The 18,128-nt window shown below is 43.0% G+C and overlaps 1 protein-coding gene across 1 annotated transcript in view; it reads left to right on the top strand.

The window, feature by feature from the left end:
• Window positions 1-18,128, top strand: part of CARMIL1 (capping protein regulator and myosin 1 linker 1) — a 995,540-nt gene that overhangs the window by 819,665 nt on the left and 157,747 nt on the right. Inside the window, exon 28 of the mRNA XM_085607022.1 lies at window positions 10,087-10,174. Within this exon, the coding sequence (XP_085463148.1) occupies window positions 10,087-10,174 (88 nt within the window). The remainder of the gene's footprint in view (window positions 1-10,086; window positions 10,175-18,128) is intronic.

Below are 18,128 nucleotides of genomic sequence, written 5' to 3' on the forward strand. Positions count from 1 at the left end.
TTTCAAAGCGCTTCAGTGACTCCGCAGGAGTAGTATGTGCTATATAAATATTTATACCATTCCGTACAATTTAAACCAGCCCCAATAATTTGACCTTTATCGTGAAGTCCCTTAGTACAGACACATATATAAAGAAGCATTGGCATAGCCAATAGGTCTCGCCGTTGGGGCCTTAGAAGTGTTTAACCAGAGCTGTTGGCTTTGCTAAAGTCTTTAATCTATACTGCTGTGTTAGCGTGTTGAAAAGCTATAATAAAAACGTTTTGTAAGCAGTTTTATTAACGTGTCAAGAATAGCAAAAGAGTAGAAAGCTCCGATTATTGTTTTAAAATCTTTCACTTTCGAGACACTTTTCAGACTACGAGAAAGGAATGGCGTGCAGTTAGGAAAACGGGGGCCCGAGGGTGGGCATCCAGCCAGTACTCCTGCAGTGGTCGCTGAAGGGAACGAGCCCTGTCCCTGCAAAGTCTGTTCTGAAGAAAAAAACTACCCTTCCCCTTGACTTATGTACCTCGTCCTTGGGAAACAGCAGGGGCTCTGGGACACTAAGGCGAAGAAGAAGGGGGTGTGTGCGGGCAGGAACGATGCAAAGAACATTGCAGAAGTAAAACCAAGAATGAACAGAAAAGGCGCTACACATAAGAGGGCAGTCTTCAAGACACTTGTCAGACTATGAGAAAGGAATGCCGTGCAGTTAGGAAAACCCCCACAGCTGATGAAATTGCCATGCAGCCTAAAGTTAACAAGCTCGGTTGCTTGTTGCGAATTCCTGTCATCACGACTCAAGCTTCTACCCCTATCTTCCCCGAAAACCGCAACACGCCTTTCTGCCCTGTTTGTTTTACTGTCATCTGTCTCATGCTAGTTTCCAGAATCTAGAGTCTTTCAAAGGAAAAAAAACGCATTTATGCAAAAGGCATTAGATTTTCAATAGTACAGATTAGTTTACGTTTTACAGCAAACACAATAAGGGTGGGTGTGCGCACAGATAGGAATGAAACGGTGAATCAGAGAGAAGGAAAAGAGGGTGGTGAAAGCGACCACGCTGGGTTAATTAGTAACCCGATCCTGGAATGCAGCTGGCACACAGCGCGCCACTGCTCGCTCCGTTCGCTCCCGAGACCCATAGGCCATGGGAGGGAACGTTTTCAGAAAAGGCGGGCTATACCCCCGCCTTTGGCTATTTGGGTGCTTTCATTTTTGAAAGCCACATGCACAGGCCAATGGCATGTGTGGGAGGAGTCCCACCCACACGGAGAAGTCTCTTGGAAGTCTGAAGTGATTTCAAGAGGCCCTCTCCTAGGCAGCGCATGCGCGCTGCGTTAGGCGAGACCTAAAAACAAGTGGATGTCATTAAAAGACAATACCAAGTGAAGGACCTCAATTAAGGCTTGCCCCTAGACAGACAACTAAACCTCTGTCCAGACTTCATTTCTCAAGTGTGACCACAGGAGCTCTGGCCCTAGATTTTAGTTGTTTATGCTATTGCCTAGAAACCAACTGGAGAACAAGTTATTTCCTTCTCTTGTGTGCTTAAACAGTGATAGCTGACCGGTTGTTTTATTATACTGCCGTTACTCTGGCCTCTCATGGACATCTGACACTCACTCTCCACCCCATCTGTAAATCCTCAGTTAGTGCTGCATGGCTGCACTCTGTGGACGATCTGCAGGAATACATTACGTCTCGTGCTTCCCTGCACTCTTACTCCCTATGCACTTGTGACTATCTACACTTCCTTTAGGTAGGGCCCACTTGGCGATTACATTCTGGCTTCAACCATACTGCCCAAGCATGAGGGGCGAGTGAGCAACACACTCTGGGCCCCAGTGGGAACCCTGCTCATAGAAGCGGAGCCTCCCTTAGGCAGGTTAACAAATCTGCAATGATGCAACAACCCAGCCGGTAGACCCCCCCCCAAAAAAAACACAAAATATTGTAACACAGCATGCTTGCACTACTGATTTTTCTTCTCAACCCACTTAACATTGTTTATATCTTGAGTGCGCATGAAAGCACTATAAATTAACAGGAAATTGCTGCTGTGTGGTCTGGAATTCATAACTCTTCCCTGTTCTTCAATCAATAGAATCTAATCTTCTTGGAATGAACCCATTCTTTTTTTTAAGTCCTCCCATCTCCAAGCAGATGGGCACAGCTAATAACTCTGTTCAGCAAGGCAGCTCAAACAACAAATGTCATGGATGGGAGATTCAGAAAAAATGCATTAGATTCAGATGTATGACATATTTCCTCTAGGGAAACTCTGACATTAGATCTGAATTCTAGACTCACAAATGTGTATGAAAGGATCTAATACTTCTCCTTGAACTATGTGTCATTCAAATGTTACAACTTTACACAGTTTTAAACATACAGAGCTCAATTGGGAAAATATCACAGATCAAACACTTTACCTAAAAAAGAAACAGACATTCTCTTTAAATAGCTAAAATAATTTAAAGGACTTAGCACCATTTGAGTCAACCCACAAACAATTTAGAAAAAGGTAGCTGTGAGAAATCACAGAGCTACAGCCAGTCAACAGTGTTCCTAGCTCAGCCTAAACATGTACACAGCCACATTCCAACATCTTATCAAGTATTGCGGCAGCCCACTCAGAGCCCATTGCACTTAGTGTCTATGGGAAGATGACCTTATATTTACAGTTGTAGACATTGGCTTTTAATGTCTAAAATAATTTTAAGGCCTTAGCATCACTATGTTTCAACCTACATATTAGTAAGAAAAAGGTAGCTGTGAGAAATCACAGAGCTACAGTCAGACCACAGTGTTCCTAGCTTGGCCTACACATTTACACATGTTAGCAAGTATTGTGGTAGCCCACTCAGAGCCCGTTGGGCTGGGTGTCTACAGGATAATCACCTTATAATTACAGGCGGCCTCTGAACATTACCATTCTTAACTGATTTTATATAGAGTTTTACAGTGAATGAGACTCCATATGAGAGTCTTATGCCATGGCAAAGTAAAAAACACAGAGGTACAAAGTCAAAAGAAACTTCCACGAATAGAACTCACTCCTACTATGATAGCACTACTCATTTGCCATCTTATAATAGACATCAACAAAAGTTCATGGATTACAGTCATTTCGATCCTTTTCTCACTTTGAGACATGTCATATACTTTCCACATTTCGAGCAAGCCTTGATTCAATCTCACATTATGTATAATGTTTTCCTTTTCTATTATTTTGTTCAGTTTATCTCTCAGTTAGCTTTAGCTAATTTTAGTTGTCAGAAAGTCAGTGCCTTCACTTGCACTGAGTTTTAATAACTTGATACCAGCTGTAAGATTATAATCGCCTTCTGTATTTTGAGTTGTTATCCGGGTCTGTGCTTGAGAAGCCTCATAGTTTTTAACAGAGGTTTTAAGTGTTGGCTGATCTCTAGGTATTTGTACAAGTTTTTCCTCAACACTACATACTTCTGGCTTATGCCTGTAGAAGCTTTCACCATCTCTTGTGTCAGCAAATCGAGAGAAACACTTATGGTCCGCTTCTTCTCAAATCTAACAAGTGTTTGACTCAAGTCCCCCTTGAGGTCTTTGTTTCATTACATGCCCAACTTAGTCCCCAGACACTGAAAGTGTATGAGGTGTTCCTTCATTTACATGTATGAGGATTCCTGCTTTATAAGCCTTTGCACTGACCTGCTCAGCAAAAGACCTTTCTAAAGGAATTGGGTTGGAAGTTATGTTTCCATCTCGCATCTGACATTCACTTACAACAACAATTTGCCTGTGGAAAACAATGGACGTGATAGAAGTATCTGTTGTAAATAAGAAGGCCCAATCTTTGATCTTGCTTGTCATTTTGCTGTGGATCCCACCTAACTCTGGGGTGCTCACCTTTCTAGATGTTGTTTATGTGTTCCTCCTGGTTGACATGTCATGCCCAGTGAGGATGTACGCGAAGCATTGAAATCAAAACTTCTGGGGACATGAGCAATTTATTTTTATTCTCCCTTTTAATCTTAACTGTAAAGTCGCCCATCTCTTCGTCCAATTTTGCCATGTGTTTAATTAGATTGTGAGATTTGTGAAAGCACATATACCTAATAATCTAATTTATCTTTTGTATGCTGGGCCCATGTTGTCTCATGTTTCCTGTGATTTCTTGCCCTTCGTCTGCTCGCCCTGTATGTGGGTTTATGAATTTTGCTCTATCCATTGTTAGTTTGTAGCTGGAGTCCACGCTGTAAATGTCAATGATATTCATGTTATGTTAAGGTGATTTTTCTTAAATGCACATACACCTGTAAATGTTTAACATGGCGATGTGTGAAGGCAATGTAGAGGTGACCCAGTGTAGAATGAAAAGTCTGCAGCTAAAAGTTAAATCTTTTGATTCTTTCGGACGTGTTGCTCTTTATAGCCCTCAACCATGTACATTTTAGGGATTCGCTAAGAGAAAAAAACAAGCCCCTCCACCTAAATGGAGTCAAAACTTTGCAGTTTTAATCTTGCCCTAAAGTTGCTTAGTGCTTGGAATATATGGGTAGTCATGGACACTCCCACTTGATCAAGCGAGCAACACATACTGCAGGTCATTTACTTGACACTAACTTTGCTCCAAAAGAGCTACTTAAAACAAATCCTCCTATTGTTTTGGGCTGGTCGGATCTTTGTGCTATTCCTGTTTTAGTCGGGTCAGGTAGCTTCACAATAATTTGCCAGACTTTGAATCAGCCCTCAGTTACTTGCTGCCCATGGGGCAACATTTCTAAAGATAAACTAAGTCCCACATTATCCTGTAATAAAACGTTTTCACTATATAACTCAAAAGAAGATATTGAGGCTAAAGTGAATAAATGTTACAAGTGGTTAACATCAACACTAAACATTGTGCCTCTGTTGAGGTAAGTCACCGCAAAACTTATGTGCCCTTCTTCCCCTTGGTGTACCGAGGAGCTAGCTGATGCAAAGGGAAGCTGTAAGAAACTTTAGTTAGCCTGACGTTTAAAATATTGCCTAGAAGCCAAACTTGCCAATCGTTTAGCATTCAAGATACATAAAAAGAAAACTAAATATGTTTGAAGCATACATTTTAAACACTCTACACAGAATGTCTTCACAATTGTCAAACATCTGTGTACTCTTCTGCACTTAGCTAACCCCCATTACCCCTTCTCATTTGCTCTGTGACGATCCTTCCTTATGCCTTAACGAAAAGATAACTTATCTTACTGCCCACTTTTCTAGCTTAGATGTGTCTTTTTTTTAATTCCTTGTCTCATAATGAATGATCTAACTCATCTTGGAACTGGAAGAATTTCAACACAAACCAAATCTGGTTCACAATTGGATCAATGCCCTCCTCACAGTCTTCATTTAGTAGCATATGAGGTAGCCCCTCTCCTTTTCAGCCTATGCAATGCTTCTTTGGTATTGGTTGTAGTTCCTACCAGTTGGAAGCAGAAACTTCTAAATCCTCTGCTGATCCTACAGTACTGAACAACTTTAGTTCCCTCTTCCTGCTCCAATTACCCATTAAAATAATCAAGAAGTCTGTATATTGATTTAAAACAATATTCTCGACCCTTCTCAATCTGTGTTTCGACCTTTGCATAGTAGGAAGCCTGCCTTATTGTCTGCTACAGAATACCTACCTGAAACTTTAGATAGAGGGACGACAGCGGCTTTCATTTGACTGGATCTGAGTGCCACGTGTAATGCTGTATCTTATAATGCGCTTTTAAACAACCTATTTTGGACAGCATTCTGGACAAAGTTGTAGGCTGGCCAACTTAATTTTTTACTCTTAGGACCCAAGCTGTTCAGCTCTCCTGTTCTCGTTCAAACTTTTGACATCTCACGTGGGGTTTTGCAGGGCTCTTTTTCGAGCCATTTACAAAGTTAGTTAGACCGGTTTCGATCTTTTACATCTCCTGCATTTAGATCCTGCCTTCCAGTGGATCAATGTAATACTGTTGTCCAGGTAGTGATTATGTCTAGACTGGACTACTATAACTCTCTGTATGTAGATTTATTTCCCTGTTCCTTTTATGAATAGACTGCATTTGATTCAAGACAATTCCACCAGACTTCTTTTCGATTTACCGTGGCATATTTCGATTTCCTCCCATCTACGCTGTCTCCATTGGCTCACAGCTGACAGCAGTGTGGGCTTTAAGGCACTTTGCACTTGCAATAAGACCTGCTCTGGTACGAGCCCAGTGGACCTCAGAGCCCTTATTCTACCCTATCGTCTGTCACAGACTCTTCGTTAATCCTTTGGTTCACTCGTGTCAATTCCTGGAATTAGCAATGCTCTGAATGGAGAGAGGTCTTTGAACTGTGTTCCACCTAGGTATGGAATGAGATTCCTCTTCATGTAAGAGTAGAGCCAAATTATATGACCTTCAGGAAGAGAATCAAAACATGATTGTGTAACTAAACTGTTGTTCCGGCTTTCTTTTCCAGTCAGCACCAGGCCACCCTATAGGGTAGTCGCCACGCTCTACCAGTTCTATTCAAATTCAATTTAGATTGTATTTTTGTGGTACTTTCCATACCCCTTACAAGGCCTAAACACTATCTGAATGGCTGAGTAAGTAGTTATATTTTATCCTCCTATTGCAAATTCATTCATACTATCTCCGGCCCTAAATGTTTTCAATATTCAGTGTGTAGTGATGTAAAATTAGTCACAGATCTGAAAATTCATCAGTAGCTAAAAACAAATTAGTCTGCAACGTAAGAGACGTATTTCGGAAAGAGCACTTCACTGTAGGACTCCACCTGGTGGCCAACAGAGCTAGGCGCGACACTTACCCCCACCCGGGACCGTTGGATTGTCATCAACAGCAGCTTGATGTGGCCACCCAAATCAGCACTGTCACAGCTTCCTACTTTCAAACCCTAAAGAAGCTGAGAAATATTTTCTAATGACTCCTAATAAGCACCTGGAAAGCCTTCATGCACACCCTCGTCAAAAGCAAGCTGGACTACGGGAACACCGTCCCTGCCAGATCAGCAAAAAACTCACTCGAAGGCTGCAGATCCTTCACAACTGAGGCCAGAATCGCTCCCAACCTCCCATGCTGCACTCACATCACACGACACCCGAAGGAACCCTACTGGCTCCAATACACAAACAAGCTCAATTTAAACTTCTCACCCACAATTTCAAGGCCCAGGATACCTCATCAATTGTTATCTGCTTTTGCACACATTACAGACTCCTCTGCTCGTCCGTACTCTTTCTTGCACACATCCACACATACGGAAAACCTGATCCGGCAGTTGATCGTCTCTTACATGGCTCTTGAAGTATGTAATGAACTGCCTTAATACACAAGAGCCTCACTTCCTGAATTCCGTAAGAAGCTGAAGACCCGGCTTTCCAAGTAGTTCTACTAGGCATAAACTCACAACTGCCCAGCGCCAGGACACCCTCCCAGGTGATCGGGTGCTCTACAAATCTGCATAACATAACAAGGTTGTCTGGATTGTGCAGCAGTGAGTCCAATAATGATCTCACTGCCTTGTTTATTTAGAACATCATTGAATGATGCCCGCGCTGCAGAAGCCTTTCCTTTCAAAAGTCTGGTTTTATGATCAGACTGTGCCAATAATCAGAATAAAGAACAAAACAATGGCATGCAGATGGCAATTGAAAGCAGTTGTATTAAATAGAAAATAGTGAGCCTGCTGTGCTTGGAAATCTGCCAACACTAGCAAGTTCTTCCTAATGTGTTAAGTCAGTGTGAGAAGCACCACAGAGTAGCTGGAGGTTTCTTCAGGGCGCTGGTGCTGCAGAGAATGCAAGCAAATACATCAAATTAAAGATGATAAGGAGAAAAACAAACTAAGCTACCGGAGGAGGATTTAAAGAAAGCAAGGCTGGGAAATAGCCTGTAATGCGAACTGGTACTGTATCTTCATGCGTTTGATTTGCATCAAATTACAAGTTAATTTGCAGACACCAAATAGCATAATTTAACAAGCATACTGCAAACACCGAACGTATGCTGAACGTAGATGAACACCCGGTTCTGGTATTTTAATTTCTTCCAAGTCAAAGTGTGTGCGATGTGTCTGGGTTAAGTCTCACCTCCATACCACTATGGACCCTGTTTTGTGACCAACTCTGCAGTTGTTTGATGTCTGACAGCTGTCCCATTTTAGCTGTACAGTCCTTAACTTGTTAAAAGTAAGTAAATAAATAAATCAGGGGCCCAAACTTTTTTTTTTTTAATGCGTTCCGGTTGCATGCTGGAGTTGCCATATAACAAAGAATGTATAACCACTGTGTGCCACTAAAATTCTGCGGCTCAACGCCACTCCTAGTAGTTAGGAGGATCTGGGATGGTGTTATCTCAAATACCGAGTCAATGTGTACCTGAGATGAGGTTCAAAAACAGCATTTCAAAATACAGTCAGTAAGGAAAGGACTGACTCCAAAAATGAGCAAGATTTAGAAAAAAAACATAAAGGTTTATTACAAAATTAAAAAGGTACAATACAGGAATGATAAAGTGCAGATGCAACAAATGGTATTCAAATGCATAAAAGTATTGCCCTGAAGGCTTTCATTAGTAGGTACAATGCAGAATAATAGGCAAAGTCTCTTTATCACTCATCCATGTTTTTCATCCCTGCTTTCTCCGTGTGCCACTGTTTTTGTATAGTCTGTTCTTCTTTCTCCTTTTCTGTCTTTCTTTCTCTTGCTCTTTGTCAAAGTCTGATGATGAAAAGTATGCCCTGGTCTTCAATATGGTGTGTCTGTGCACCTGCAACCAAGCCTTTCAATTGTACTCAGGATTGCCACTACTGTGCCATCGCAGTGGCTCTCGGCTGCAGGCTCCCTTGTAGGAGCTGCTCCTGCCACTTTAAGGCCACTGTGCGGCTCTGTTGCTGCGTAGACACTTAGAGGTTAAACAAGGTGACTGAAATTATGAAACGTACTCAGAATTGGATGAGAAAGCCCTATTGCTGGGGGGGGGGGGTGCACTATAAGCAGTGAAGATAAAGAGAGTCCCCAACCCCATAGCTTGATCACACCTTCTCTGAGAAATCCCTTACTTTTTGACTGTCTTTCTCACAAACATACAGATACAAATACATATACTCCCGCCACACCGCCAACCCCTCTGTATCCTCTTCCCTCTGACCCTTTTCTTCGTCTGCTTTAGGTTCCCTGGCACTTTCAATTCTAGAAATTTACAATTGCAAAGCATTATTTGTATTCTGCCCCTGATGATTATTTTACTCACATTCTAATGCTGTCTCCTGGTTTGATTTAGATATTGGATCTTCGCTACTTCTCCTGTCCGTATTTAAGGTTTTCACTCCGTATATTATGTGTTAATTTTTCTTTCCTACCAGAAGCTAATCATGCTGCCTGGTTTGTACAGTGTAGTAGCACCCTTGTTCCAGATGGCCAGTCTCAAATGGATTTTAGCTGATCACGCCTGATGGTTTAACGTTTTCTACCACCTACTAAACTGCTATGAGCAACATTTCAGATGATTTACGTTGCATCTTGAAATCGGTTAATTATATCTAGTGTTGTTATTTTTTATGTTGTATTATTTAAAATCTATTTAGATGTATTCTGCAAGTCGAAAGCGAACAGAGCCAACTGAGTCAGAAAAAACTGTTTGAATCAGGTCATTAAAAAGATCTTAATTGCCCATTCAGATTTTGGATGAGAATCAATTGTATTTGCTGAAATAAGTTTCACATACAACATTATGTGTTAGTTTTGTTATTCCATTGCGCATACAGCAGCTGGTAAATTGGAAAATCTCCAGGCACCCCGATATCAACCAGGCATATGTTCAATTCTCATTTTTTATGTTTGTCTGTCTGTTATACCCGTTATAAATGACTGCAGTTTTCAGCTTTAAAATAAGCATATGTTTCTTATGAGCCATCTGACTTGACAGCAAACTCTTTGCATGCCAATCTCCTTCAGAAGCACATAATGCTGTGTATGACTGGGGGTTAATTTTAAAATATGTTTTGTTTGTTGTCCCACATATTGTGTTTTGTATTTTCGGAGATTAATATTCACAGATCTAATTAAAGATGTTTTTTTTATTTCCCCTTTCCCAGTGAAGTGAAATTAGTGGTTGCCTCATTCTTGTCTGACAGAATTGTAGATGAAATTCTGGATGCGCTCTCACACAGCCATCACAAACTGGTGAGTGACCGTATACTTTAAGGTATTTAATAAGACATACTGAACAGTACGTGTTAACGTGTACTTGTACAAACTGACTATACCACGAGTTTGCATGTCACCGAGTCCAGAACAGGGCTTTGAGTGCTTGGCTCAAGGCTTCTATTCCCATCTTCTATTGGACCTTCTTTTCCAGGTACATCTGAGCTTGCACAACTGGAAGTCACCGCCCTAAGGCTTCCGGTCAGTTTCTTCTCTGAGCCCTTGATCATGATTGTTCTGAATTTTCTGATCCCTTCAAAAACACTTGTTTGTACAGGGATCCTATTTACTGGTTGTGAGAAGTTTACTGCACCCATTAATTACCAGGTGGAACGATGTCCGCATACTCAGACATTTTGGTCAGTCAATTCTGCCAAAATGTGCAGGTGGAAAATGCAAGATAAATACCGGGGTGTGGATTTTGGCCCGAAAAGCACTAAAATCTGATTATTATGTCCCATTTTTTTTCGACAAAACTTGGAATGGCTGCGATTTATGACGCACAATAAATTCCAAACCATGTAGTTTTGGACTTCATTGGATGCAATAAATATTGCATCTCCCACGAGGGCACTTACAATTGAGACCTAAAAAGAAAGAATAGGAGATCAGTGGACGCTGTCAGTGAATTGTTACTGTGCATGTGCGAAAATCCAAAAACTGAACCTTCCAGCACCAGTGGGCAATCGTTTGGCTTCACAAGGCCCTTGGTCAGGCATAGCATCTCTGTTCTTTTCGATCAGGAAATATAAGTCCATTTCACAACTACTTAAGGGGCTGTGGGCACAGGCTGTCATTTCCTAGAAATATCCCTAATCTGTTTTGTACTGAGTAAATTATGCCTGTTACCCACTAACTCCAGTTTCTCTCAAATTTGACCTGCGCTCCCTTTTTCTGCAGTGTGACATTCTTTTTCAGCAGTTCAAGATTCCATGTCACGCTTTTTTTCCAGATATCTAATGCACCGTACCTTCAACTCTTGTGAGTGAACTTGCTTGGCTGGTCAGTGATATGAAAGGAGGGGGTCAGGGGGTCTTCAGGAAGTCTGAGAAATACAACAAAGTGCCTCTGACAGGCCTTACTGGGCTGATGCACTTAGCACCACGAAGGCCCATCTCCCGGAGTTTCCTAGTGTTCTTCATCACAGTCCTTAGATCATGAAGTTTGCCTCGTTCAACTCACAGAATTATCCTAAATCTAAACTTTGAAACAACATTTACACCTTTTTCCCTATATTATGCTCTGTCTACCCTGGATTACACAAATAGAGAATACCAATAAACACTTCTTGAAAAAAACAAATATCCCATCTCCCCCTCCAATTTTCCCCAGTGACAAGGAATGGCGGTGGCTACACCTGAATCATAAAAGACTAGGACTCAAAGTAATAACAATTTCTGATGGATACTTCTAATCAGAGATTAACCCCCCTTTGAATACCCGCAGGCGCCAGATGGGACTGGTAGATTTTTTTTCAGCATTATTCCTCCACACCAGCAGGTAGCATCATACCACTTTACCTCAACTCCATCCCACCCTGGAAGTGATGCCAGAACCACATACAAGCACCAGCCCTTTGCACTGTCAGTTCCTTTCTTTCTGCACCTTAGTACATGGATCCAGAGCTAGCTCCTTCTTTTCCTCATCATTTGACAAGCTCTTTTTGTTTAACAAAAACTCCATTGTGAAAGGGAAATGGCACCGCCTAAAACCACAGGCTTTAAACCTTGTATGGATTGTCACAGACAAATGTCTGTGAGAGATCCCCATGAAGTGCGCCTCTGGGTCTAGGGTCAGGCCGTGACTCCCAAGTCATATGTAGAGTGGGTTTTAGTGAATTCAAAGGCAATACAGGACTGCAAACCCAATCTTTACGTCACCAAACATTGTTGCAAATCTTGTATTGACTGCTCCCACCCAAAGTCAAGGATTCTGACCCGTTCCCATTCTGAGGGCTAGTCCCGCAACAGATCTTTGCATTCCAAGACTTTGGGTAAGTCCAAATCAAAGAAAAAACACAAGAAGTCCAAGCAGGTCTTGTGTTAGCTGTGCCACTCTCCTGAGAAGCCGTGAGGAAATCACGGAGCCCCACAGTCTCACTCCCAGTCCTCTGCCGAGGAGCCAGTTCTAAAGTTGATGCACCCCAAGTTTCGGGGTCAGTCGATAATGCCACAACAAATTGAGACATTTAAGGGTACCAGGCTTTGCATCTTCAGCATCTTACCAATACCCTTTGGCGCATCTGTGGGCACCATGGACCTGTGGAGGTCGTCAGTCAGGTTCCTGATGAAGGGTTCATCCTTGCTACCAGCTACGACTCCTGAACCCACTTCATGTTCAGCTTTGACTCTAGCCGATTCCACACACGTTGACCAGGTTCACGTCAGTTCCAGTCGCATTGATTCTGGCATTGATGCCGCCAGTGCTGGGCGAGTATGTCAATCCCAAAGTTCTGTCACTCTGAGCAGAATCTGTCCTGCCCTCCAACAAAGCTGGGACAATTTTCAGTTCTCATGCCCCTGGCCCACATTCTTCCCGACTAAGGTAAGAGATTGCCTTTGCCTAGAAGTCTCCCTCCAGTCACTCTTTGGGTTGGACTCTGATGAGAGCCAGCCTGCATTTTGTGTTGATGTTAATGATGGTGGGGATGAGTTTTCCCCTCAATATGATAATGGCAGCTTCTATATGGACCTACAAGACGCTGATGGGCTAGATATGTCACCTAACACAAGGCTTTAGTCCCCACTGGCCCTTCCACAGAAGAGTCTGCATCCTTCACCATGGTTATTAGAAGGGCAACTGAATTTCTGGATCTGCAACTATCCTAAATTAATGGCAAGACTAATTTTTTCACAGCAATTCTACAACCCGCATAAGTTTCCTCAGAAATTCGTTATCGTTTAATAAGGCAGTTACTGGTACCCTCATGGGCACTTGGGCAAAACCTTGTTCATGCCCATCAGGGAATAGACGAGTGGCACGTTGCCAAAGGTCAACTCCTGATGACCCTGCATTCCTTATGTAACACCGTACTCTGGAGAGCCTGGTGATACAGGACTCCACTAGCAGAGTAAATTCTGATTCCTTCCTTACTGCTGTGCCTGATAGAGAGTGAAAAATAATGGGAGTATTTGGAAGAGGATGTGTTCCTCTGCCAGCCTTGCCTTTTCTTCCACAACACCAGCTGCTTACTAGAGCACTACTCCCAAGCTTTATGGGACTCTGTAGCTGAAATTTTGCCCGCAGTTCCAGAGGCGTTTAAGACCAATCTGGATCAAACCATTCAAGAGTGAAACATCCTCTCTTGGCTGGAGACCACTGACTGGGTAGGTCAGTCGGTATCAGTGTGGCACTTAGGCACCACATACAGATGAAGATCCTCAGACATCTGGGGTTATCTTCAGGTGCCATTAATGAACACGCCATTTGATGGCACCCATTTCTTCAGAGATAAGGCAGACTTGGTCCTAGAATGCTTCAAGGAAATCAGGGCCAGAGTGTGCTTCCTTGGTCTATATGTGCCAATGCAGCAGTATCTCCAATAGTTTCACTCCTGTCGAGGCTTCGAAATAGACTTGCCTCAAAGACAACACCAAGGACCACCTCCTCGGCAACAAACACCCTCAGTCCTTTTGAGGCTGGGGTCAGGGATCCAGCTGGCAATGTCCAAGCCCTCCGGGGCAGCACACTGCTCAGTCTCCTGCCCCACAAAACAACTTTATCTTGTCTATGGTGGCACAAGGCCATCCTGCTGGAGTGACAATAAGGTTTTACCTTCATGGATGGCAAAGCATTACATTTGAAAGATTGGTGCGCCAGAAAGTCCAGCAAGGAGGTGCCCTCTCATTCCTCTCAGATCCACAGCTTAGTCCTCCTACATCTGAGCTGCAGTTGGAGGACTATCTGTCCATTTTGCTGCAGGAGGACCAGGCTATTTTGGACAAAGAAGCCATAGTAAGGGTCCCGGAATCGAAAATGGGGACTGAGTGTTACTCCTGTCTTTTCCTGATGTCAAAGAAGGACAGAGGGCTTCTTCCTATTTTAGATACTTACCTTTTCTATTCCTTCCTGAAAAAGAACAAATTCCATATGCTCACTCTGGCCAAAGTTCTGTCTGACCTGGATCCAGAAGACTGAATGGTAATGCTTGACCTGCAGGACACCTATGTTCACATTCCCATCCTGTAGTCCCACAGGCATTATCTGGAGTTCAAGGTGGACCTGGAGCATTTTTAGTTTTCCATATTCCATTTTGACCTTACCAGTGCTCCTTGCATGTTCACAAAAGCGATAGTGTGGTTGCAGCACATCATCGGAGGTTGGGGACACCAGTCTTCCCCTCAATGACTTGAGGGTGAGCTCACCACATCAGCCACAGATCATGTCCAGATGTCAAGAAACCTCCTAACATCTTTGGAGTTCTTAATCTGCCAAAGTCACACCTTACTTCTTTGCAGAAGCTCCCGTTAATGAGAGCCATCATGGATATGGTAGAGCAGTGGTTCCCATCATTTTGGCTCCTGAGGACCCCCAGTAAGTTACCGGGGACCCCAAAGTAATTTGTACTATTTAAATTTCAAACATTAAAACAGTAATTTGTTAAAAATGCACAAACAAGTGCACACCAAACAAATACTCTAATAGCTAAAGATTTTATTATTTTATATTGAAAAATTTTGCAAATATCTAAAGATTTTAATGGTACGGTTGATGCTGCACCTCAGCGACTACCTTTTCAATGTTTGCTTTAAATTCGTGGTACGAGGTTCCTGCTCCTGCCAGGGCTGTACTGGAAACGCAAAGCAGCCCTACCAACTGTTGTCAGACCAGTCCCTGTACGGTGCGCACCAAGTGTAGTGAGTGAGCCTGACCACTACAAAGGGAGCTTTGAGGTGGTCTCCCCCCCAAGAAAAGTAGGGAAAAATTGTGCATTCCACATACATTTGTCATTATATATTGAATTGTATTAGCTTTTAAAGCATAGTAAATGATGACCTTACTGTGTACCAGGATACAAGAATCTTTGTTTGGGCTCTTCAAAGATTCCCTCACCATTAATTTCCAACTGTGCCTCTTATCTCTCCATAGCCCATCTGTCACATGTATTGCTTTTGTTTTATAGCATCTCTCATACCAGTGTAGGGCAGAGACAATGAATCATACATGTGTAAATCATTGTATAGAAAATGTTACATAAGGCAAAGGGGACTTCAAGGTGTAGGATTCACATGTCATCTATACTGGTAGGCATAGGTCTGGAGAAGCACAAACTCAGGATTCAGAAAATAACACACTGGTTAACATTGACGTTAATAATAAGAATTTATTTCTACCCAAAAAAACCTTTATTAGCAGCATCAGGATAATGAAAGACTGAGAGAAAACATAACTTACTAACTTGTACCATGCAGTTTGAATGCCGCTCTTTGATGGCAGTTCATAGCTCACTGTGCTAGTTTATGATTGTAACTTATGAACTGCACAGTAACAACAGAAGCTCTGTGACAAAAGAAGTAATCTACTGAGCTGTGCACATAAAATATTGTTTTTTTGAATGCATGGTACACGTTCTTTGCATCAGGCATATTAAACCTCTGTGCTTCCTTAGAGGAGTCAAAGCTGGCACTAGACAAAACTCCAATCTCTCTCCAGCAGGTACATTAATCACCGGAGTTATCTTGACACTTGTATTGTTGCTTTGAAAACTGCTGATTATACACTTTGCAGTGCTTTTAAAACTGCTGCCTGCGGACCCCCTAGGAATGTGTCACGGACCCCAGTTTGGGAACCACTGTGGTAGAGTTTTGAGCCTTCCCTCTGGTTCGATGAGTCTTGGTCATTTGCCTATGATTTTGGGGTTTCAGCCTCCGTTTTTGGCCTCAGTGAGAATGGCTGGTGTCTTTACCTCCTGCATCCTGCTTGTTGACTATGCCAGAAAGTATACTTGGGCACTGCTGTAGGATCTGAGGTTTCAGTGGGGTCAGCACTAAAGAAACCTTTCAAATTCTATCCTGGTTTCGGAGGAGACTACACATGACCTGCAGTGGTTGTTGCTTGACCCAAATTGGACCAGCAGCAGACTCCTCTTCTTTGCCCACCCAGAGCTGACGGTGATGAGTGGTGACAGACGTGTCACTGTTAAGTTCGGGAGGTCATCTAGTAGAGGTGGAAATCATAAGATTCTGGTCTCTGGGGAGACCCCCCTCCACATCAGTCTATTGGGAATGCAGACTATTCACTTTGCATTGAAGGCCTTCCTACTGTCCATCAAAGGGAGGCTGGTTCAGGTTTTCAGGAACAGCACAACTGCAATGTGGTACTTCAGCAAGCAATGCGTGGTGGGGGTGTAGGCACTGTGTCAGGAGGTGCTGTATCTTTGGAACTCGTTTAGTTGGAAGGGCATCACGCTGGCTGTGTACACCCTGGTGGGATCTTTAAACATCAGGGTGGACAGATTCAGTTGACCAGAAGATGCCTGGGGGATCATGAATGGCAGCTACATCTGAAGGTGTTGCGTTGGGGAGTACTCTGGCTCAATCTATTTGCCACTGCCAAGTTTATGCAATGTCAACACATTTGCCCTCTGGAGTTCTTTCTGGGATGCTCATTCGTCTTAGAGTGGAGCTCAGGACTTCTGTATGCCCTCCCGCCTTAGCCCCCTCCCCAGAGTTCTGAAGAAGATCAATAACAACCAGGCCCAAATCATCCTAGTGGATCCGGATTGGGCCAGGACAGTGTGGTTCCTTGATCTTCTGGGAATGGCTGTTGTTTGCAAAGGGCCACATCCTGGATGCAACCCAGAACCTGATGATCTAACCTCTGAAACCCTAGACCACCAAACATGCAGTATGGATTATAGGAGTTGATGGAACTGGGGGATATGTTTCCACCCAAGCTTTTTTGTGATGGTGCAGTTAGACATTAATTTGGTTCTCACTTTCCCAATTGCACCACATTTGAAGTGATTCATGGCTGGTCTTTCCCCCTAGTGACACTCAGAACAGTCTTTCTCATTACAATAACTTTAGTTTGTCACATGAGTTAGCTACAAGCTCTGTGCATTTATGTACCATACATACACCACTTGTTTACCAGACAAACAGATATTGTGGACTAGGACAGCATTCCTGCCCACGGTTCTGATGCCTTTTCATATCGGACAGTTAGTAGGCCTTCCAACATTGTTTGCTGCACCTCAACTCTGTAAAGAAGAGGAGAGGCTCCATCGTTTGAGCTCAAAAGAGCTTTGAGTTTTTACATTATTTGCACCAAGGACCATTGGGTGGAGGCTCAGCTCTTTGTGGGGTACTCTGTTGCAAATAAATTTAAGGAAGTGCCGAAAAGGACCATATTGTGGTGGATAGTCTTCTGTATTAAAATTTGCTACACGGTAGCCCCCAGAAAGTATGAGGGCCCATTCAACCAGATCGAAGTCTGCTACCACTGCATTGTCACATGGAGTGACTGTTCTGGACATCTTTCAGGCTGTGACGTGGGCAGCAATCCACAAAGCATTCCTGCCTTTATAGCCAAGTCGGGTGGGGAGGGCACTTTGACCATTCAGTCCTGCAGGACTTTTGTGCTGAGCCATTCCACAGATCCACTGCTTTGAGAGGTACTGCTTTGCTATCTATTAACAAAGTGAGGAATCTGCAGTTAGAAGTAATCGGAAGAGTAAGTTACTTGCCTTCTGTAACAATTTGTTCGAGTTCGAGTTGAAGCTGTAGATAAACATGCTAAACAGAATCCCGGTATCCAGTATTTGGCTTGAGTGTGCAGGTTTTTTTTCTTTGAAGAAAATCTTTGAAGTCACAAGGTATAGTGACTCCTCTTGCTGGTAATGCGCATAGTCATCAACTCTATTGTTAAATTGTTTTCTTCCGCCGTCTGGTTCGGACGTGTGCTCCTCTACTCCGGTTCACACTGCTAGTCT

The sequence above is a fragment of the Triturus cristatus genome, chromosome 5_2, assembly GCF_964204655.1.
Source record: "Triturus cristatus chromosome 5_2, aTriCri1.1, whole genome shotgun sequence".
Classification (NCBI taxonomy): Eukaryota; Metazoa; Chordata; class Amphibia; order Caudata; family Salamandridae; genus Triturus; species Triturus cristatus.